General features: G+C 33.0%; 1 protein-coding gene across 1 annotated transcript in view; it reads right to left on the bottom strand.

Moving 5' to 3' along the window:
• CACNA2D1 (calcium voltage-gated channel auxiliary subunit alpha2delta 1) overlaps positions 1-20,346 on the bottom strand; it is a 343,011-nt gene that overhangs the window by 21,358 nt on the left and 301,307 nt on the right. The window contains exons 10-17 of the mRNA XM_081799703.1: positions 17,695-17,773; positions 16,501-16,550; positions 14,716-14,805; positions 10,594-10,671; positions 8,620-8,694; positions 8,270-8,344; positions 5,118-5,174; positions 1,072-1,143 (exon numbers count right to left, since the gene is read on the bottom strand). Of these exons, the coding sequence (XP_081655829.1) occupies positions 1,072-1,143; positions 5,118-5,174; positions 8,270-8,344; positions 8,620-8,694; positions 10,594-10,671; positions 14,716-14,805; positions 16,501-16,550; positions 17,695-17,773 (576 nt within the window). The remainder of the gene's footprint in view (positions 1-1,071; positions 1,144-5,117; positions 5,175-8,269; positions 8,345-8,619; positions 8,695-10,593; positions 10,672-14,715; positions 14,806-16,500; positions 16,551-17,694; positions 17,774-20,346) is intronic.

The following is a 20,346-nucleotide window of genomic DNA, read 5'->3' as shown; positions in this document are numbered from 1 at the left end:
GAAAGATAATTAATGAAAGAGTGGTCAATTACTTTATGAGACTGACTGAAATGAAACTGAACCATAATAGGTTCTATCACAGTCACTCAGCGGCATGAGGGTCCAAAGACTGCGCTCGGCAACCTTACATGATCCTGCTCTGTCATTTCAAAACATTTTATAATAAACATTCGTTAAACACCTAAGACATCCCAGCGCTGTGCCTTGGTCTTGGGTAGTAATGATAATTAAATTCTGTTGTTCTACAAGGAGGGAGTCAATGTGTAAAATGTGTAAAGCAAGTGCATATTAAAACACGCTGTGACAAATTCTAAAAGAAATACAGTGGCCTTTGCATGGATGAGAAGTTAATCCGTTTACAAGAATCTTAAAAATCTTTGCTCTGAACTGCAAGAGCCTGGTTCAAATCCTAGTCCTGCTACTTCCTGGCCGAATAACTGGACACAAGCTGTTTAACCCCTCTGGACCTAAAACATACCATCAGTACGACAAGTAATGATCATATAATAATAGTATCTATTTCAGAGGCTCTAGAGAATCCATGATTGACACATATTATGTACTTAATAAATGTTGTTACTTTTAATTATCATGGAAGATCCTCTCAGAGGAAATGACATGCGATTTTGGTTCTGAAATAAAATAGAAATTTTCTGGGTTAAGTGTACTAAGACAAAAATGGCAGCTTTTCTCCTCACGTTGCTCATGGGGTGGTTGGATGGTTAGATTCCTTCCAACTTTTCTTTCAACTCTATAGCAATGTCCTCAATCTCTATGTTGTGTAGTGAAATGTACAAGTTCCATTTGTACTGAAATACATAAAACATCTCTACCTATGGAATGAGAAAGAAACAAACTAATGTCACACCCAACTTAAAATATTGATTCCTTTCCATATGACCATTTGGATGAGAGAGCCCAGGACCTAGAAATTTTAAAGACCAAGAACATTCATCACTGTGTACATAGTACTTAGGAGAGAAGCTAACACAGCGAAGCTGCTCAGTGGATCCTGTGGAATGGATGAGCCTCGGCATCGGACCTGAGAGTACTGTCTAGGCGTACACTCACCTCCACCTTAATGTCGTTCTCTAATTCTGCATCAAGGAAATCCAAAGTTACTGGCTCCTGAGATTTGGGATTCTACACAGAAAATAATAATAATTAAGCATATACGACATTGTAAAATGCTGCTGCATAAAAATAATTTAATGTATATTCAAATATGAAAATAATTCCATAGATGTTACTTACCTAAGGTATATTAAATAGCTACATAAACATATATGGGTTTCATATACATTTATTTTAAAATAACAATAAATAGGCTAGGGATTTGAGCTTTAGGTGTAGCGGGAAAATTTTAATTTACTGCCAACTGAAGACAGTTTCATTTCGAATGCTGTGTTAGATACTACATTTTAAAATTACCAGTTCTGTGGGAACAGGACAATTGAAGGTCCACTCACAACTTTCTTTCCTTTAATTAGGATGGGAAATGAGCAAAATAAAGTCATGTGGATAACATATTTAGCAATTAGACAAAAGCAACATATAAGTAATACACACTATTTATATTCTATAAAAAGAAATTATATGAGGGAAATCTTTTAAAAAGTATGTTTGAATTTGCTAAGTAAAACTAACTCTTCTAAACATAGTCTTCATAAGATGCATAAAAAAAAATCGAGGTGTGCTTCAAATATTTGAATTTCAGAAATGTGACATTGTATTTTAATAAGTTAAATTAAGTAAATTTTATGAGATAAAATTTCGGGTCAAGTCACAAGCACTTGAATAAAGATAAGTTATTGTAATTAAAATCTAATGAAAATAATAACCCTTGGATTCACTAAACAGTCTCCTGCTTTAACATCCCTTACTGCTTCTTCTTGCTGGTGTGCAATAATAAGGACAATTAACTGGGGAACAAAGCAGATTCTTATTTTTACATAAATATACCAAAACTGTTAGCCTGGCTAATTTACCTCAGATGACATTTAAAAAATTCTGTCAATCATAAAATGAACTTATTCAATTATTTGATAAACAAAACACACCTGACGCTCTTATAACACCGCTAATAGAACATGCCATAATAGAATATCAAAGTTTATTACAATAATAAAATCCTAATAGGCGTCTACAGTTTTACAACTACTTAATTTTAGAAACTGGGTTTTTAACGTTGACTAAAATACCACCAAAATGTGGTATTTAATGAGATAGAAGTAATAAATACAAATTATTCTGTATTAGTGCAAGGTCACTGGGATTTTAATGATCTCAGCTTCATGGGCTCTTCCAAAATATGTTCAGACTATCACTATTTTTTTTAATTTTTAATTTTCTTAAACCACCAAATGAACCAGATTATTACTATTTTAAACACTGTTTTAGAAGGACGGAATACCCAAAACAATAATATTTAAAAATATGTTAAAACTAAACACTTATTTCAAATGCTGAATGACATTATATATGGCATGTGTTTATTTTATAATTAAGAGAAAAATTCCTTCCTTCAAGGAATAACTCCATTTAAATAATGAAAGTTTATGATTCCCATGTTTTGATAAATCGGTATTCTTAATGGCAAATGAAAAACTCATCTCAACTGTGTCTGGAACTTTTATTAACAAATATTCACTGCTCATGAGCTTGATATCTGGAATCAGAAGTTTCTAGAATATTGAAAGTATTAGATTGTTTAATAGGTGATAATACTGACCATTGTTTGGACAGCAACATATTGCCTCAGAAGCAAATATTCATTTGAAATGTAGCATATTTCATAAGGAGAAAATAAAAATCAATATAAAAAATAATTATAATCCTTTACTTAAGAAACCGAACCAAGGAAATCATTAACAAAAGGATACTCTAAAGTGGACATTATTCAGAACTGCTTCTTTAAAGTCCCCTGAAAGAAATCATCTTCACACACACACTGTAACAGCATTAAAAATTAACACACTCACTGCAAAACAAAGTCAAGATAATAAAAATGATAAAATATAAACGTAAATAAGAATATTATCTTACATGCAATGGATAATGCATAGCATGACCAGACCCAAACAGCATGCAGGGACGAGGCATTTTCAGGAAGAATTGGCAATATGAAGATCATGTCCCAATCCAACATATAAAGACACAGAGAAGAAAATGAAATCATAAAAGCAAAATGTCAATGCATAACTTGTACTTTTTAAATGGCAATCTGGCTGACCATTTTTTAAAAGACGAATCACAGGCACAGTAACTGAAAAATCCAAAAGCAGAATCTAATAAAAAAATAGCATCAAGCAGTCTTGAGAAGTGGAATCAAGTCCCTTCTGTCCCAATACTTTTGTTTGATATTTTAATATCTAACATTCCTCATGTGTAAAATTTTAATATCAGCTGGCATAAAGACACACCATTTGTAGAACTAAAATAGGCAGAATGCTTTTACACAAATTTTAAATGGAAATACTTAGTAGTATTATGAAAAATACTACCTATTTCAAAAAATACTCCCCAAAATTCAAGTCTTGTATGGTTGCCAGTTTGCCATTTGAGGTTTCCTTAGAAGGAAAACAAAAATAAAACAAACCATTTTTCAGGTGGTTTATTTTCAAATTATATCATAATATTTACATGCAATATTTGAAAGTACTATAAAAATGAAAATTCACTAAAATGTACACAAATGAAGATAATACACAAAAGAAGCATGCAAGGAGAGTAATGTAAAATAATTTAATAAAACAATATAAGACATAAATAGAATTTTAGCCTCTACGGGAATCATAAAAGCTATGAAGTCTGATAAAATATAAAGATCAGATTGCACAGAACTCTAGAGCTACAAGAAAATTGAAGCTTCTTAATCCAGTGTCTCTGCACTTTAGAAGAACCTGGAAAACTTGAAATACTATTCATTAACCTGGGTCCCATCCCTGGTCATATTAAATCAGAATTTTCAGGAGAGGGAACTGGAGATCAACATGTGTATTTAATTTCCTGGGGGAATATACAATGTAGGGTAAAAAAAAAAAGTTCTTAGTTCAATCTTCCTGCTTTTCAGGTTAAGAAATTAAAGTAAAATGGGGTTTAATGAACTACTCAAAGACAAAGTATTAGCTATAAATATAACTAATTTAAAATTCCGTTTTGCTAATTCATAGTTTAATAATCTCTTCTTACTATCATAGTACCTCTCCATTATAATATCACTAACTTTAAAGCAATGATAGACTTACATATAAAACATTAAGTCATACTGAACTTCCTTTGGAATTTGAAATTGTCTTACTGTACTAATTCTCTTACTATAGTATACTAAACTGGAGGAAGTATCTTTCTGATTATTTTTAGTGTGATTATAGAAATATGCATACATAAAATAACATTTAAATTTTGTTAACAGGGGCGCCTGGGTGGCTCAGTCATTAAGTGTCTGCCTTCGGCTCAGGTCATGATCCCAGGGTCCTGGGACGGAGCCCCGCATCAGGCTCCCTGCTCGGTGGGAAACCTGCTTCTCCCACGCCCATTCCCCCTCCTTGTGTTCCCTCTCGCTGTGTCTCTCTGTCAAATAAATAAAATCTTTAAAAAATAAAAAATAAATAAATTTTGTTAACAAAAGAGAAAAGCTTTTGCCATGAGCTTGTCAGGCAATAAAAATTCACATTTATTTGCAATTCTGGACATGTTAATTAGCTTAAGGGAAACTTCTCTAACCTCTAATCCCAAAATACTTTTTTAGAAATTCGAAGAAATTTTGGCTTAAATTTTATGATTTACAGAAATTACCACATCAGAATTGTATTTTAATTTCCACTTAGAAGTTAATTTTACAAGCAACTGTTAGGATTACATGGATTTGACACTAATATCACAATATTTAATAACAAATTCATTTTTAGAAGCCATCTCATTATGATTGCACCCTCTGCCATCATTAATAACATTTTTGCTCCAGTTTATTGAGAAATGATGCTCATCTCCAACTCATGCTCTGGAAGCTTGAGGTCAGGAAAGGCAGCATTAATCATATGCTTTTAGGAAGAGAAGCTTAATCTCAACTCTGATTTAGCAAATTTGAAGGCACTGCTAACTTCATTCACAGTTACCTGAACACTGGGTCTCCTTTTTCTTAAATTAATTGTTGGTATACCTACACCAATAGGCTGAAGCAACAGAAAGATGGTAATTCATCATGCTACATATCAACACAGGTAAGGCTTCTATCCTACAATCAATTTTGATCAGATATTTCCTTGATCAGAAACCGATTATCACAGAGTTCATGATGAGTCAACAAATAAAATGAAAGTTTAAAAATATTTGTGGTGAAAAAAAAATTTATGCTAGTAAAAATACTCAAAAAAATGGTTAGCAAAATGACTTCATATTTTCCTTTTATTTTTTCTCCAAAGAAATACATATTTGGGAAGTGAGAAAGGTAGTTTGCCTCTGACAACTTTTATGCTGATTCAAAAAAAAAAAAAAAAAAACAAACCAGCAAATTTTAGAATTTACATGATTCAAATGTGTTCAGATATAAATATTATAGGATTCTGAAAAGTGTTAATAGTAAACCCTTAAAATGTGTGCCTTTGTTTTCTGAAGTGTTACCAAATGTTGTATCTGTGGAACTAAAGGAAATTTAATCCTAACACTGTAAATTTATTGTATTTTTTTTGTAATTTTCGTAGACTTATTTTAAATATTGACTTCTAAAATGTAGATTATGTACAATTTCCTGTACAATAAATATTTCTTAAGATTGACCAAAATTAGGTATCTAGTAAGCATACCTGATCTGGTAATTTTTATGAAACAAAATGGAAGCAATTTAAAATGCATTTGGAAACAAAGTATGATACATAATCCAGTATTTGTCAAAATGTGGTCATGGTAGAGACAGTACACTTCAAGAAGATAAATAATGATTCCTTAGAAAATTAGATAAGCAAAAGGTTTATAGCCACTTTATTTCCTGTTATAAAGCCTTTTTAAAGGATACTCATACTGCCCTCTACAAACTACAAAATTATACTGAAATAATTTAAGATCATTGTTTTAGGAAGCAAACACAAGGCATTCAGCAAAGAATATGTGTAATAACACTAAACTTTGCCCTTGTTAAATAAAGGATACTACGAAAACAGAGCATTATCTTCCTTTATTTCTACTGGTATATTTCTGATAAAAGGATTGAGAATAATTTTGTTAGTACACTAGCTGTTACCATATTGGTCCTTTGTACTTGTCAATTTCTAAAACCATTGGCTCACACTGTATCATCCTTTTATGAGATTCTTTCTTCTACCTGTATAGCATGCACCATCACCCACACAATAGAAATGATCATGTTTAACCTAATGATGAGAATTCACAAGCACATTTAATTCACAAGCATGAGTTTCAGAAAAAAGAATACATTGATTGTTCAAACATATTTTAATGGTTTTATAAAATAGCATTTTCTAAATATCTTTGCTGCATACTTGCTTATAATAATTTCCTGTATAAAAATATGAAAAGCTGACATACTGCTGAAGAAAAGTCACTTGGGCTGTAATAAGAGTTTCTAGAGAATTTATATTCTCGCTGTAATTTTATGAGTTTTAGTAAATTATTCCAAATCTGAGCCAAACGTATGTTGACATCAAAGAGTAAAAAAAATTTTCTCCATAAATACTGGTTATTAGAAGAATGTATAAAAGGGGAAAACCTTTTTCAAATTACTGCCTCTAAGTGATAGATTTATATCTTTATATTGTGTGTACATTATTCTCATTATTCTTATTTTTTTGTCTCAATAATAAAGTTCCTTTTGGGGAAGGGGTTAAGAACTACAATCATAAAAATGGGGATCCTTCACACCCTTGAGCGTATAACATTGTTACTGCTTTTAAATCACTTCAGTTGTGGAAATATAAATGAAAATATACTGTATATACAAAGACCAAACAATAATGAAAATTTTTTAAAAATCTTAAACAAGATTTAAAAAGATAAAAATTTTCAACTGTGACAAAATCACAGACTGTTTAGCTAATCATAAATATCTCTATTAAGAGGAACTTAACGCTGTGATACTCATAATAATGGGAAGAAATGCCTATAGCATTTATAATAATAAAAAAAACGCTTGAAAAATAATGCAGAGTGATCAGCAGCTACATTTGATTAGCTAATATTTAGATCACGATGGATTTTATATGGAAGTAAGTTCCAAAGTGAGAAGAATTAAAATCAACACATGTATTGTAACCACTTAGTATGGTTTTGTATTCAATATCAACGGTTCTTAATTATCATTGATTTGAATATTTAGATGACTCAACATTAAATGTATGTGCGTGTTTATGCACCTACTTGTGTATGCCCTAAGATATCACTAACATGAAATACCCATGACGGAGAAAAAGATGGTAGTAAACCTAAATTCAGATGTATTTCCCTCCAGCATGGGTTAAAGTATCTTCAGTATCATCTTCAAAGTTAAACAATAACTTGAAGATGTTTATAAATTACAATTACATAATATAGGAAGATTCTGCCACTTTTTGCTTCTAGATAAATATATATTCACCCCACCTGTGAAGCACTAATGGACAGTGAAATAAATTTGAGGAGATATATAGGAAAATATTTTATATCTTGGCATAAAGATTAGGATAAAATAGTTTATCTAAGGGATTTTATCTCTTTTGCACAACTCCCTGATGAATAAACACTTCCCATTTCTGAAGCCCATCCCGTGGAGTTTTACTTAACTGAATTTCATTTAAGTTTTATAAGCCTGCCCAAAAGAAGAAAGACAAATCCTCTGGGAGATGAAAAGGAGAGATAATTACCAGAAAAAAGGGTGTCGGAACATGTGGCCTGAGCATAGAGGAACATTACTTCTATTTATCAGGTTCATACCGATCTGGGGCCATCTCCTCACTACCTTCCAGCCTTAATCACAACCCCAGGTGGGATGTGTGAATTTAGGCACAGGAGGATAATGGTTGTCTTTGAGGTGTGAATACTGGATAGTTAAATATTCGATAGGAATATGGGATAGCTAAATTAGTAAGAGAAAATGAAAACTGCTTTCACACTTTCATATATTATAAACTGTGGTCTTGTCATCCATTAACATAATAGATATAACATTCTTGTATATTTGCTGCTATATAGTGAGTTTAAAGATGACAAACCTATTAAGAACATTAACCATTAATTTTACAGAATTGCATGAGTCACTGTAAACACATTATATACATACCTTTGGCTGAAGATTTGGATGTAGTAAAACATAACCATTAGGATCAATCGCAAAATAATAGCCATTGGGGCACAGCTGGGAAAAAAAAAAAAACAACCAGAAAACTTTCAGTCTGAATCACAATCAGAAATCACATTCTTTAAAAGAAAAAATTCTTAAATAATACATTTTAAAGCATGAAGAAAGATAACATGGTATCTTTATATTTTAAGATCCTTTTTAACGTTTAGCTCCTTTGTGAAGTTAAATGCACATGATTTTTGAGAATTACTCAAATGCTTTATAGACAAGTTAAATCAGTACAAAGCTCTAAAATGAAAAAGACACCCAAAGAGTAAATTTCATCTTACTGTAAAACGTGGTGTTAGTCGTTTAATATCTTCCAAAGACACATCAACTCCCATCACACCAAGAATCAGCTGGTTCTATAAGAAGATAGCAAAAAGGAAGTGTATCTTATATCAAAAATGCATATATTTCTACACAATTAATATATGCTCATCCTTTTGCTTGACAATAGGTGTATTCCATACTAGCTGAAACATGTATAAGGGTGAGACACTTACATCAGTCTACAATGATTCTCACCTCTGTTTACCCACAACTGTATCATTACCTTTAAAAAATGAAATCTTGATAAGTACAGCTAAAACAGAAAAGATAGGAAATTTTTATTTGATGCCTCTTGTACTCATTATCCCTAATACTTATTTTAATTGCTTCTGTACAGTCAGTTGTAGCTGTGTGTGAGAGTACTCTGTGACTCTGTGGTGTACTATGATTAAAAAAATCACAGAAATGTTCAGCCTGAAGATATCAGTAATGTGAAATGAGAAAATAATGGTTTTGTTTTTGTTTTTGTTTTTATTTGCTATTGACAGTGCCTGCATATGTGTAATTATCCTGAAAAGTACCTGACCTCACTGTAATAAAATAGCAGAAATCCTCAAAACTGTTTCTCAGGGCTGGTAACTTCTAAATACCAAGCAATGGGTATCAAAACTTTAGTTCCAAGTCAACAAGGCTATGTGGCAAACTGCTATCATAATCTTCCCTGGGACATTAAAGATGAAAATGGTATTAAAACTTAGAATCAGGAATTTTTGTTTTAAATAGAATTATATAAATTATAAAATAAAATGTTACAAAGAAAATTATAAAATCCACTCAATAGTTATTATGAGAACACTGTGAATTTTTTGTAGGTACACAGAGAGAGAGAAAGTTATGTCAAGAACTATTTTCTTTTGCCAGGGACCAATCCTACTCTAAGCAGAAATTCCTAATTAAAGCAATTCCTTAAACAGTCCATCTGAGTTAGACAATTACTCTTTATGGGTTAAATTAGTTAGAACCCACAGATATTTAATAATGATAATGGTTTCCCCAAGAGAAATAACTAATGTTTTTGATGGCCACATTATTAAAATAAAGAGTTCAACTGAAATTTATAATAACTGAACAAATAAATGCAGTAGACTTTGTTATGCCATAAACTGGAAATAAAGTTCCTTCCAATCTGGAATGTCAACCAAAGCATAAAATGAGTATTTAGTATTAAAAAAAATCTTAATTTCTCCTGCAATCCCAAATTCTTTCTGATGCAAGCTAAGAAACAAGAATGCAACCCTCCCTCAAAATCAGGAGTATTTGAAAAATAAGGAATGGAATTTAATAAGTACAAGATACAGACTTTTCAGAACTTTAAGTTGGTATTATCTTATTGCATTGACAATATTACCAGTGCTGCAGAAATCAACACTGTTAGGAAATTCATGAAGTATTTTTCTTGAATCTTAAAAAATAGAAAAAAAAATGGAGACCTATTCATTTTAAATCAGATGCTTAACTTATGTGAGGATAAAAAAAAACCCACTGTTTGAATGGGAGTTGGAGGAGGAATGATTCAAGAAATATACCTTTATACACCGGCTACAAACATCACCATGGTTTTGTTCTTTGGATTTTTCTTTCTGAGCTCCAAGGATAACTCAGACACATTAAAAAAAAAGGGGGGGGGCAGGGGGGAACACCACAGTATTGCCCATTTATCATGTAATTCCTCCCAGAGTCTGAACTTGTGTTCTCATCAGTTCATAGTTAAATAGAGTTAAGTTGACTCCTGGCTCTGGGGAAACAGAGAACTTGACCTGCATTTCCTTTTTCCCAGGTGGTTATCATATAAGCAGCTGTTCCCTCTTACTTCTGGTCTCACAAGACAGTTACATTGTATGTATTTCCTTATAGAAATATCTTATCCACACTCAGCTTCAACGTCACCGTTTATCATTTATTATTATTAATTTTATCAATTAACTTTTAACCTTCAAGTTTGTCTTATTTTCAACTTGGCCCGTTATGTTGAAGACCGGAAGAGTTCCAGTAATGACAAGTCCTAGTTCCTAAAAATAGATTCACAAAGAAAAGCAAGTCAGAATTACAATTTAAACTTTGTCATTTTGCAGTAGTCTCTGGTATCCGACACTGCATTTTATGGTTACATTATAAAGAGACACAAAGAATTATTAAAGAATTTTGAAAGCTTTTAAAAAACTTTTATTTTTATTAAAAAAATCAATAATCAGAATCGATTAGGCAGCTATTGAAGCATGCGACATCTAAAATAATAGCTTAAGAGGGCATTGCGAATAACGTAAAAAAAAAAAAAAAAATCAAATGACACTAAATATTTCAGTCACCTTGCCCTTGCACCCTTCTGTTTACAGTGATAGTTTACGTAATATCACAGGATTCCATGAGCAGGGTGATAATAAAATACCGTTTCATAGGATTTATTTGCCTTCCTTTTGGTAGCTTCATTCTTAATTCTTTCATGCCCTAAGCCAAAGGCCTCATTATACATCACAGATGTATAGCAGGATAAATAGAAGAAACATGCTATCAATACTGCATTTCTGCAATAGTCTAGGTAAATACTATGCTGTTCTAAATGCTCCTCAACACCCTCCAAAACAAATAGTGTTTTTTGACAAAGTCAAATAATATAGCCAACTGCAAGCATCGAAGCCAACAGTCTGGTCATGGAGCAAAATAAACATGAACAAAAATAATGACCTAGTGTTAATCGGCATGTAGATAATTTCAGATATTAAATGAATCCATGGAGATTAGTTGAAATAAACTGATTTTCAAGTCAGAGGTTGTGTTTTGTTTTTTTTTTTTTTATTACTGCTATCTACAGCAATTATATATTTTTTACCATTATTTCATGTCAAAACTCCATTTTCCAAAGAATCACACTTTAAAATGATTAAAATTATTGCTGAAAATTTCAAATTTGCTGAGAAAATATTAGTTATCTCCTTGTGAATAATGACCCCAAATCCAAATCTCATGACCCTTGTTCTAATTCCAGAAGCAGCATGGCTTCATGGAGAAAATGTCTTAGGCAATAGTTGATCATCGTGCATGTGGGAAGCCCAAAAACAATGGGAACTGAACTAATGAAGAAGGACAATCACATGGAAGCTTTCAGCAGAACAAGATATGAAACTGTTTGGGGCAAATACAATTAAGGAAACAACTATGATGATATACATGTTGGCTCTCCATTTAGTTCTAAGCCAGAATATTCAACAATGAAAACATCCTTAAATATGCAAATTCACATTCGCAATAAAAACTTTCCACCTCAATAAAGTCAGATTATAGATAACGCATAAAACTTGTTTCCAAAACCTAATTCAGCACATATTCCTTTTGGAGAAATTTTTGAGTTACAATGTATATGCATAGTTTTATTGAAATGCTAGCATGACATATGATAAAGTATATATGGATACATTTTCTGCACATCACATCTGCATTTATATAGAGTATGGTAATTTGCTTCTAATATTACCATATTTAGAATATGGTAATATCTACCCTAAAATGAGATACTAGACTTCTAACATAGGAGACACGATCATCGACGAACTCACTGGTGCCCAATTTCTATTCTCTCATTTACTAAGAGGACAAAAAATTTGTACTCTATTCCTAGACGCTGTGCCAGTCTCTAGAGAACAAAAAAGAGAAATAAGACGTGATTTCTGCTCTCCTGGAATTTATCTGATATTTGTGTTTTCTTGATTCCAACTCTCTTCATCTCTCTCTTTTTGTCCAAAGAAGCTCACTTTATCTCTCAAATAAAAGGAACCTTCCACAACGTTGTCCCAGTCTTGTTTCTGTTCTCATCTCCCGTTAGCTCCAAAAATGACTGAGGTAGTATTTTTGCAACATACCCAGCAGTTGCTCAACTCATACCGCACCCTCTTTGTGTGGTTTCGCTACTCCCCACCAATTGCAGAAACCTCACCTGGACTTACACGTTCAGCTAAACTATCACCATCTTTTTAACCTCACCCTACACCATCCCCAAATACATGGCTTCTTTCTTCTGAATTTCCAGAGTTCTTTTCATTTTTCTCATTATATTTTTTACATTTTGTCTTGGAATATGTTTACCACTTTTTTCTTAATGTAACCACAGCACATACTGAGCAGCATATATAGTAAATCTTCTACAGGCAGAGATTATAGACATGTAATTAGAAATACAAGACAGTCACTTTTCATTCTCATTAGTACAAGAATGCTCTATGTGTCCACTGACTAGCCAATTCCTGTGACTTTTTTTTTCTTGTTTTACATTTAGTTCCAGCTTACTGAACAGTGCGTTTAGAACCAAAACCTATTCCTAACATCATCTGTGCTATCAGTAAGAACCTTACCAACAACGCAGATGTGCTGGTTAATGAACTTTTGGTCATAGGAAATCCTAGAGGGCATAATTATTGACTCCTTCTATCATACCCTGTCCTGTGATGGATTTGGAAAAATGAAACATTTTGACCATAGCTTTAGATGACCATGTGACCTTAAATAAATATGTGATGTCAAAGGAGCACTGGATAGTAATTTTAGCTAGGGTTTGAGGTAAGCAAGCTTCACTTTATCTTTCTTAGCATGCAAAGCTGCTGTTAATAGTGCCTATTTTTCTTCCAACTTCCTGTATATGTTTATTTTACAAGAACCAAATGATAAGTAATTCTAAATGGATTGCATTTTGCCCTTTGGGGTCATCGCTGCATTCAGAAAAGTAGTATCAGCATATAATTGTACTCCAAGTAGGAGAAAGGGTTACTGAATCAGCATTTACTTTTCAGGGCTCAGTATTCTGGTTCTCTCTGATATATTACATTAGTCAAATCATCAATTAAGTCATCTCATCAAGATTAAGCCTATGAATAAATCTTAAGTACGATATTTACTATTTATCATTTTCACACTAGGAAGTAAAACTTACGTTAGACAAGTTATCTGAACTTAAGCTCTAGTGCTATTTTGAGCTGCATAATTCTTTGTTGTGTGCACGTGCATGGGGTGAGGGGACTGTCCAGTGTATTGTACCACTTTCAGTAGCATCCTTGACCTCTATCCACGAGATGCCAGTAGCAATCCCTCCCCATCCCAGTCACGACAAGGGAAAACATCCAGACATATATCCAAATGGCCTGTGAGTGGCAAAATCACCCCCAGTTGAGAACCACTGCTTTGAAAGATCAAAGTATGACCTCTATTAAAATTTCAATTGTACAACGGACGACTTGACATGTTTTTGTTACACTGCACCACGTCTGATCATTTCAATGGCTTATTTCCATAAAAATCTGGGGTTGAATTTGAAAGAAGAGATTATATATAAAGAGGTTATTAGGTTTGTGATGATTTCAGAGTAGGGTAAGATTATTTGCCTATTTAATTGCGTGTACTTCTGAGCCTCGTTGGGTCTGGCTTGAGTTGTGGAGGCTATGCATGCTCCTGCTAGCTGAAGTCTACTTTAAAAACCTTTCCTCAGATTTACTCAAAGTCTGCAGTCGCAGGTATACATTCACATGACTTTAGTATTTTTTTTACATAAAAATTCAAATGAAACAAGATGAAACCAGAGAGGGAGACAAACCATAAGAGACTCTTAATCTCAGGAAACAAACTGAGGGTTGCCAGAGTGGAGGAGGGTGGGAGGGATGGGGTGGCTGGGTGATGGACACTGGGGAGGGTGTGTGCTATGGTGAGCGCTGTGAATTGTGTAAGACTGTTGAATCATAGACCTGTCCCCCTGAAACAAATAATACATTATATGTTAATAACAAAAATAAAATAAATTCATAATGTTATTGAAATGGCCACAAATTCAAGATCTGAGGTTTGCAATCCCGTATTAACAGATCACCTAAAAAATAAAGTAACGCTTCACATCTGTGATTAGACAAGTCTAAGTTTTTATGTATATTATCTAAATTCTAGGAAAAAAGGTTGTGACAGAAGGACTTTTAGAAAGGGTTTAATGAATTGGAAGTGATAAATGTCACCTAGAAAGAAGCAGAAATAGCTATGTGCTTTTGTTAGGACAGTCTTTGGCTGAACAGCCAATCTCTTACCAGTGCATCCAGATACACATTTGTCCATTGAACTTGCTTAGCTTTGTCTCCTGCTAACACCATTGGTCTACCCAGAACATCCAAATATTCCTATTTATTAAAAAAAAAAAAAAAGGGTTAAGTGGTTGAAAAACAGAAATGCTGTACTAAAACAAAAACAAAATAACTCTACAGAAGAAAACTACCCAGAGTCAAAAATAAATATGGAATCAAAATTATTAAGAGAGTAAATCTATAATCATTTAATTCCTATTTTGGATATACCATAAATGGTATCTCTACATACTTTGAATCAATAATATTTAACTCATATTACTTATACAGTATATCTTCCCCAGTTTTTTTCTATTAACAATACATCCTTTTTTTGAGGTACAGCCAATGATAAGTGAAATACGTTCCTTGTAAATTGCTTTATGTTAATCTAAACTATTTAAGGCTCTGTGATTTACTGGATGGAATCACACAAATGTGAAATAATAAAGCAGCCACATACTTGCTTTCATATCACAGATCGTTTGGCTGAAATTCAAAACTACATTTAAACATATCAAAAATAAATGAAATACTGTGCCAAGTGAGACATCAGAGTCAAGTGCAGCACTGTTTCATTTCAACATAAAACACAGTCAGTATTCAGTTCCACAAATGCCATGTTATTTATGTTCAATTTTGACTTAGTCTATTTTGTGGATCCTCAGTTACGTTTAAAATTGAGTAATGGGGCGCCTGGGTGGCTCAGTTGGTTAAGCGACTGCCTTCGGCTCAGGTCATGGTCCCGGGGTCCTGGGATGGAGTCCCGCATCGGGCTCCCCGCTCTGCGGGGAGCCTGCTTCTCCCTCTCCCACTCCCCCTGCTTGTGTTCCCTCTCTCGCTGTGTCTCTCTCTGTCAAATAAATAAAATCTTTAAAAAAATCTTTAAAAAAAATAGAATCTTTAAAAAATAAATAAATAAATAAATAAATAAATAAAATTGAGTAATGATTTTAAATTATTTATGAATACGTAAAAATAATATACATTTAAATTAACTTTGTTGCTTCGATCTACAAGGTTATTTAACAGGCAAGTTTTAAACTGAATGGTTAAATGGGTGATGGGTATAAGGAGGGCACTTGTTAAGATGAGCACTGGGTGTTATATGTAAGTGATGAATCACTAAATTCTACTCCTGAAACCAGTATTACACTTTATGTTAACTAACTAAAATTTAAATAAAAATTTGAAAAAATAAAAAGAATTCAATAATTAAAAATAAAATAAAATAAATGGTTATAGAAAAATCATCTCCTTGTTGTAAGTTTATTTTAAATGGGTAAATAGATCTATAGGGGTTTTTTGGGACGTATCTAATTTCTGATTAGAATCTAAATTCTGATTAGAATCCTATATAATTTATCCAGATTAAGTATTGCTTAATTTTCTTTGTGGTACACCTGCAACTTGAAGAAACTCATTTAAATGATCTGAAATAGAACCAAGTTCAAGTTAAAATGAAACGAGATTGTCAGTAAATTTTCATTTTATTTTCGATGATGTTTTTAACGTCTGAGAAGAGCAACATACACAGTTTTTTACCTGAGTTTTGGATATTTGAAAATACTTGGAACTTTAATGAAATAACAATCAATACATCACCATGATAGTCATCATTTTGTTAGAAATACAGTATTATGGATCATTTTTTCATTTTCACCTATTTTATCCAATTGAGCATATTTAAAGAAGCAAAGAAACATCTTGTTCTTTGAAAAAATAATTTAAACAAAATTTAAATAACCATACCTGAGTATTGATTCTTATTGCTCCAATGGAAGGAATTTCATAATAATAACCTGAAACATATACATACATATTTTTTTTGTGTATATATATACACACACACACACATATTACATTATAATACATGGCCACAAAATTATTTTAGGTCTTTGGAGGAAAAAAGAGCATTTTTTCACTTCTAAATGAGCAAACACTAACATATCAATACCACCAATAAATGTAGAAAATGTTTGATTACTGTATATACCTAACAAATGCATAAGCTTTATGAGAAATTTCACTATGTTTCTTATAAACTGTTATCAAATAAATGTGGCTTTTCTACCAAACAGTAGGGAACCTGGCCTCATTTAAAATACTTTATCACTGGAGAAATTATTAAAGATACATGATAATGGGTATCTGACAATTACATTTATATAAAATATTTGCGTAAATATGACTTTCATAATAAATTGAGGTTCCTTTTATTGCTATGTGATCAGTTTTTCAAACAACATCTTTGTTTTTTTCTGTGTACACAGGAAACATGGGCTCACTACACAAAATCAGAATTATCTAGGAATGTGTAAGACATTTAAAAGAAAATTCAACCACTCAGAAAAAATGCACTTATATGTCATACTTTCTTATATGTAAGTTTTATGTGATTCAGATATTCTTTCATTCTTAATTTTTCAGGTAAGATTCCATTTGGTAAGTATCATTAAGTAGCTCTAAATAAAGCATCGAATGATATCAATATATGATATCATACACCATACGATCAAATGTCTGAATTTTTTATATACTGTAATCGTAATAATTTTAAAGTGTTTTGTGTGTGGGTTTTCTCCGCAGAAAACACATTCAACATCTTGGGGCACCTGGGTGGCGCAGTTGGTTGAGTGTCTGACTCAGCTTCGGTTCAGGTCCTGATCTCAGGGTCATGAGATCCAGCCTGCATCGGGCTCCGCACGCAGCATGGAGTCTGCTTAAAAGACTCTGTCTCCCCCTTCCCTCTGCCATTCACCACCCCCCACTCTCTCTCTCCCAAATAAATAATCTTTAAAAAAAGAAACCACATGCAACATCTTACTCTTGTCTCTATTCCTGTAAACATTAGCTACAACTTTATCTTAAATGAGAATACGTAGAATTAACAACTATCAATTTTGTTTCAGTACTAAAATGTGCTCAAGAAAACAGATCTGTTACCTTTATTTTCACAGGCCATCCACTGAATAGGTCCTCTGTCATAATTATGTTGACCAACTGAAAATGTGAATACACGTACCTGGTGAATTGAAACACAGGGATCTGTTAGGCTGCATAAAATTTAACTGAATGCCAACACAAAATAGCTAAAGCAAAAAACAAATAAAAGCATGCTACTCAGTTGATAAATGTGACAAGAAAAATCGAGGCCAATCTTTCAGAAAGTCACCAGAGAGAAACCCCATAACCTACTCTCAACATGGACTTCAGTTACTAAATTTAAGACAGCACTCGGGTGCCCAGCACCAGGTCCTGATCCTATGTCAGAATCACAACTCAGGTTCTATTCATAGAAATGGCATCTTTTATGCCCAACCGACTTCACCTGTCTCCCCTGGTTAAAACATATTTTCCACATACTTAGTCACTGCAAAAAATAAGTAAAAATAATAATTCCTGTTTCAGGGGCGCCTGGGTGGCTCAGTTGTTAGGCGACCTGCCTTCGGCTCAGGTCATGATTCTGGGGTACTGGGATCGAGCCCCATGTCGGGCTCCCTGCTCTGCAGGAAGCCTGCTTCTGCCTCTCCCATTCCCCCTGCTTGTGTTCCCTCTCTCGCTCTCTCTGTGTCAAATAAATAAAATCTTAAAAAAAAAAAATTCCTGTTTCATAAATATGTGATTATAACAATGGACAAAGAAAGGAGGTCATTATGCTTTTAGTTAAGGCAATTATACTTAGTAAGAGTTTAACTACTTTCACACCATGAAAATATTAGTATGCACATACATGATTATGATGTTACTAACTTCCTATAAAAGAGAACTAGGCTATATAAATACACATATTAAGCTCCCAGAATTTTTAAAGACAATCAAAACATTGACTGTTTCTAATACGCAAATATTTTAAAAATTCAGTTGAGATCATTTTTAAAATATGGTAACGTAAATGTTTATCAGAAGCCATTATACTTAATTATGAAAATACTGTAATTTCATAATAATACAAGAATGTAGAGGATAAATTCAATGTCAACAAATATTTAATAAAATGGCTATTTAGGATATATTGATTTTTACTAATTTAGTAATTTAAGTAAAACAGTATTTTAAGTTAAACATTTTAGCCTTTTCTAAAGATAAACATGCAGAAAATCACTTTTCCATGAATTCATGTTCTGGTTTGAACTATGTTAACAGCTTTTCCCTAATTCATGTCGATTGACTGTTTGAACTGACATTTTCTAATTGTTTCGCCTGTTTTCATCTTTGCACATGACTGCAGAGCGCAAATCTCAAAAGAGATTTCACATCTGTTTTCTGTTCCTCCACTGGTCTTGGCCACACAGAGATCACTTCATAACAATCCCTGCCCCAAAACGTACACTGGAGATGTTGCTGTTTCCCTTGTAAAGTTTTCTGTGAGCCACCCTTCACTTGTCCAGGCTTGCCTCAGCCATTTGCAGGACACATCTGAATTTTAATCATCTCAACTTATAAGGAAAAGTGACTCATTCTAGGTTAATAGAAGTCGGCGACACCTGTCTACCCCTCCCCCCAATTCCTTAAAATGTAACAATTTCATTTTCTTAAATTCTAAAAATTTATTTTGGGGGCTGTCTATACAGCTCATATTTCAATGTAGTGTTGCCTCTGATATAGTTGAGCTTACTCCTAAATGGAAATACTTCTGTAAACAGGTATGTCACCCTACTGATAATTCAATTTAACTGTTATACCTTAAACAATTGTCACATGAATTCAAGGCAGGGAAACAACCCAGATGCCCCAGAAAGCACGTGGGAGATCTCCATCACAATGAACATTTGAAAGCATGTCTCAAATTTTCAATTTAAAGCACTGCTTTGTCTTAGTGTCTCTCTTACCACAGCAGTGTTCTGGTAAAGTATTTTCCCACAAAAATACTTTTCAGTAAAGAGAAATAAATAAGACTAAATGAATTATTCTATCAATGTCCCTGAAAGGCAAGTATTTCTACCAACATAGGGGTATACTTAGACACACACCATGTGATTTTGACTGATGCTATTCATCAAACAGTCCAAATAAACACAACCCAGCCAAAACACATACTAGTAGAAAACAAAACAGAAACTTCCCCCAAACAACAAAAATACTTGTCGTTTTGTTTGACCCCAAAAGTTTTGCTTAACTCCCCCAGGTTTGCAGATGTGAAGATCTTAGAAGTTGTCTAAATTAAGAAATTCAGAATCAGAGCTGGGTGAACATTTTAAAGCACACTAAACACTGTTTGTGTATGTGCCTCCTTCTGTGTTCATTCGCCACGCAGATCCTCAGCTATTTGAATAAAAGCTGCATTAACAGATTGAATTATTCCCATATTACAAATTTATAATCTGTACCTCTTAATTTTTATTTGCCTTAGTGTAGACGTTGTCAGACACTATTTTTTGGAAATTTTCCTCCCCATGGTGACTAAAATCTTAAGAATTATAAATTCACCCTTCTTTTTATAATTTCTGCAACCACCTTCCCATTGCAGTATTTCCAAGATCTAATATACCTCAGATGCTTTTTTTCTCTTGGTAGATACACACATGGGCATGCGTGTGCACACACACCCCCACGCATTGTGTATATTTTAATGATTTTACAGGCTGCTTAAAATTT

This window comes from Leptonychotes weddellii, chromosome 12, assembly GCF_054177405.1.
Source record: "Leptonychotes weddellii isolate Sample4059 chromosome 12, ASM5417740v2, whole genome shotgun sequence".
Lineage (NCBI taxonomy): Eukaryota > Metazoa > Chordata > Mammalia > Carnivora > Phocidae > Leptonychotes > Leptonychotes weddellii.
This window is presented reverse-complemented; position numbering and strand designations above follow the sequence as displayed.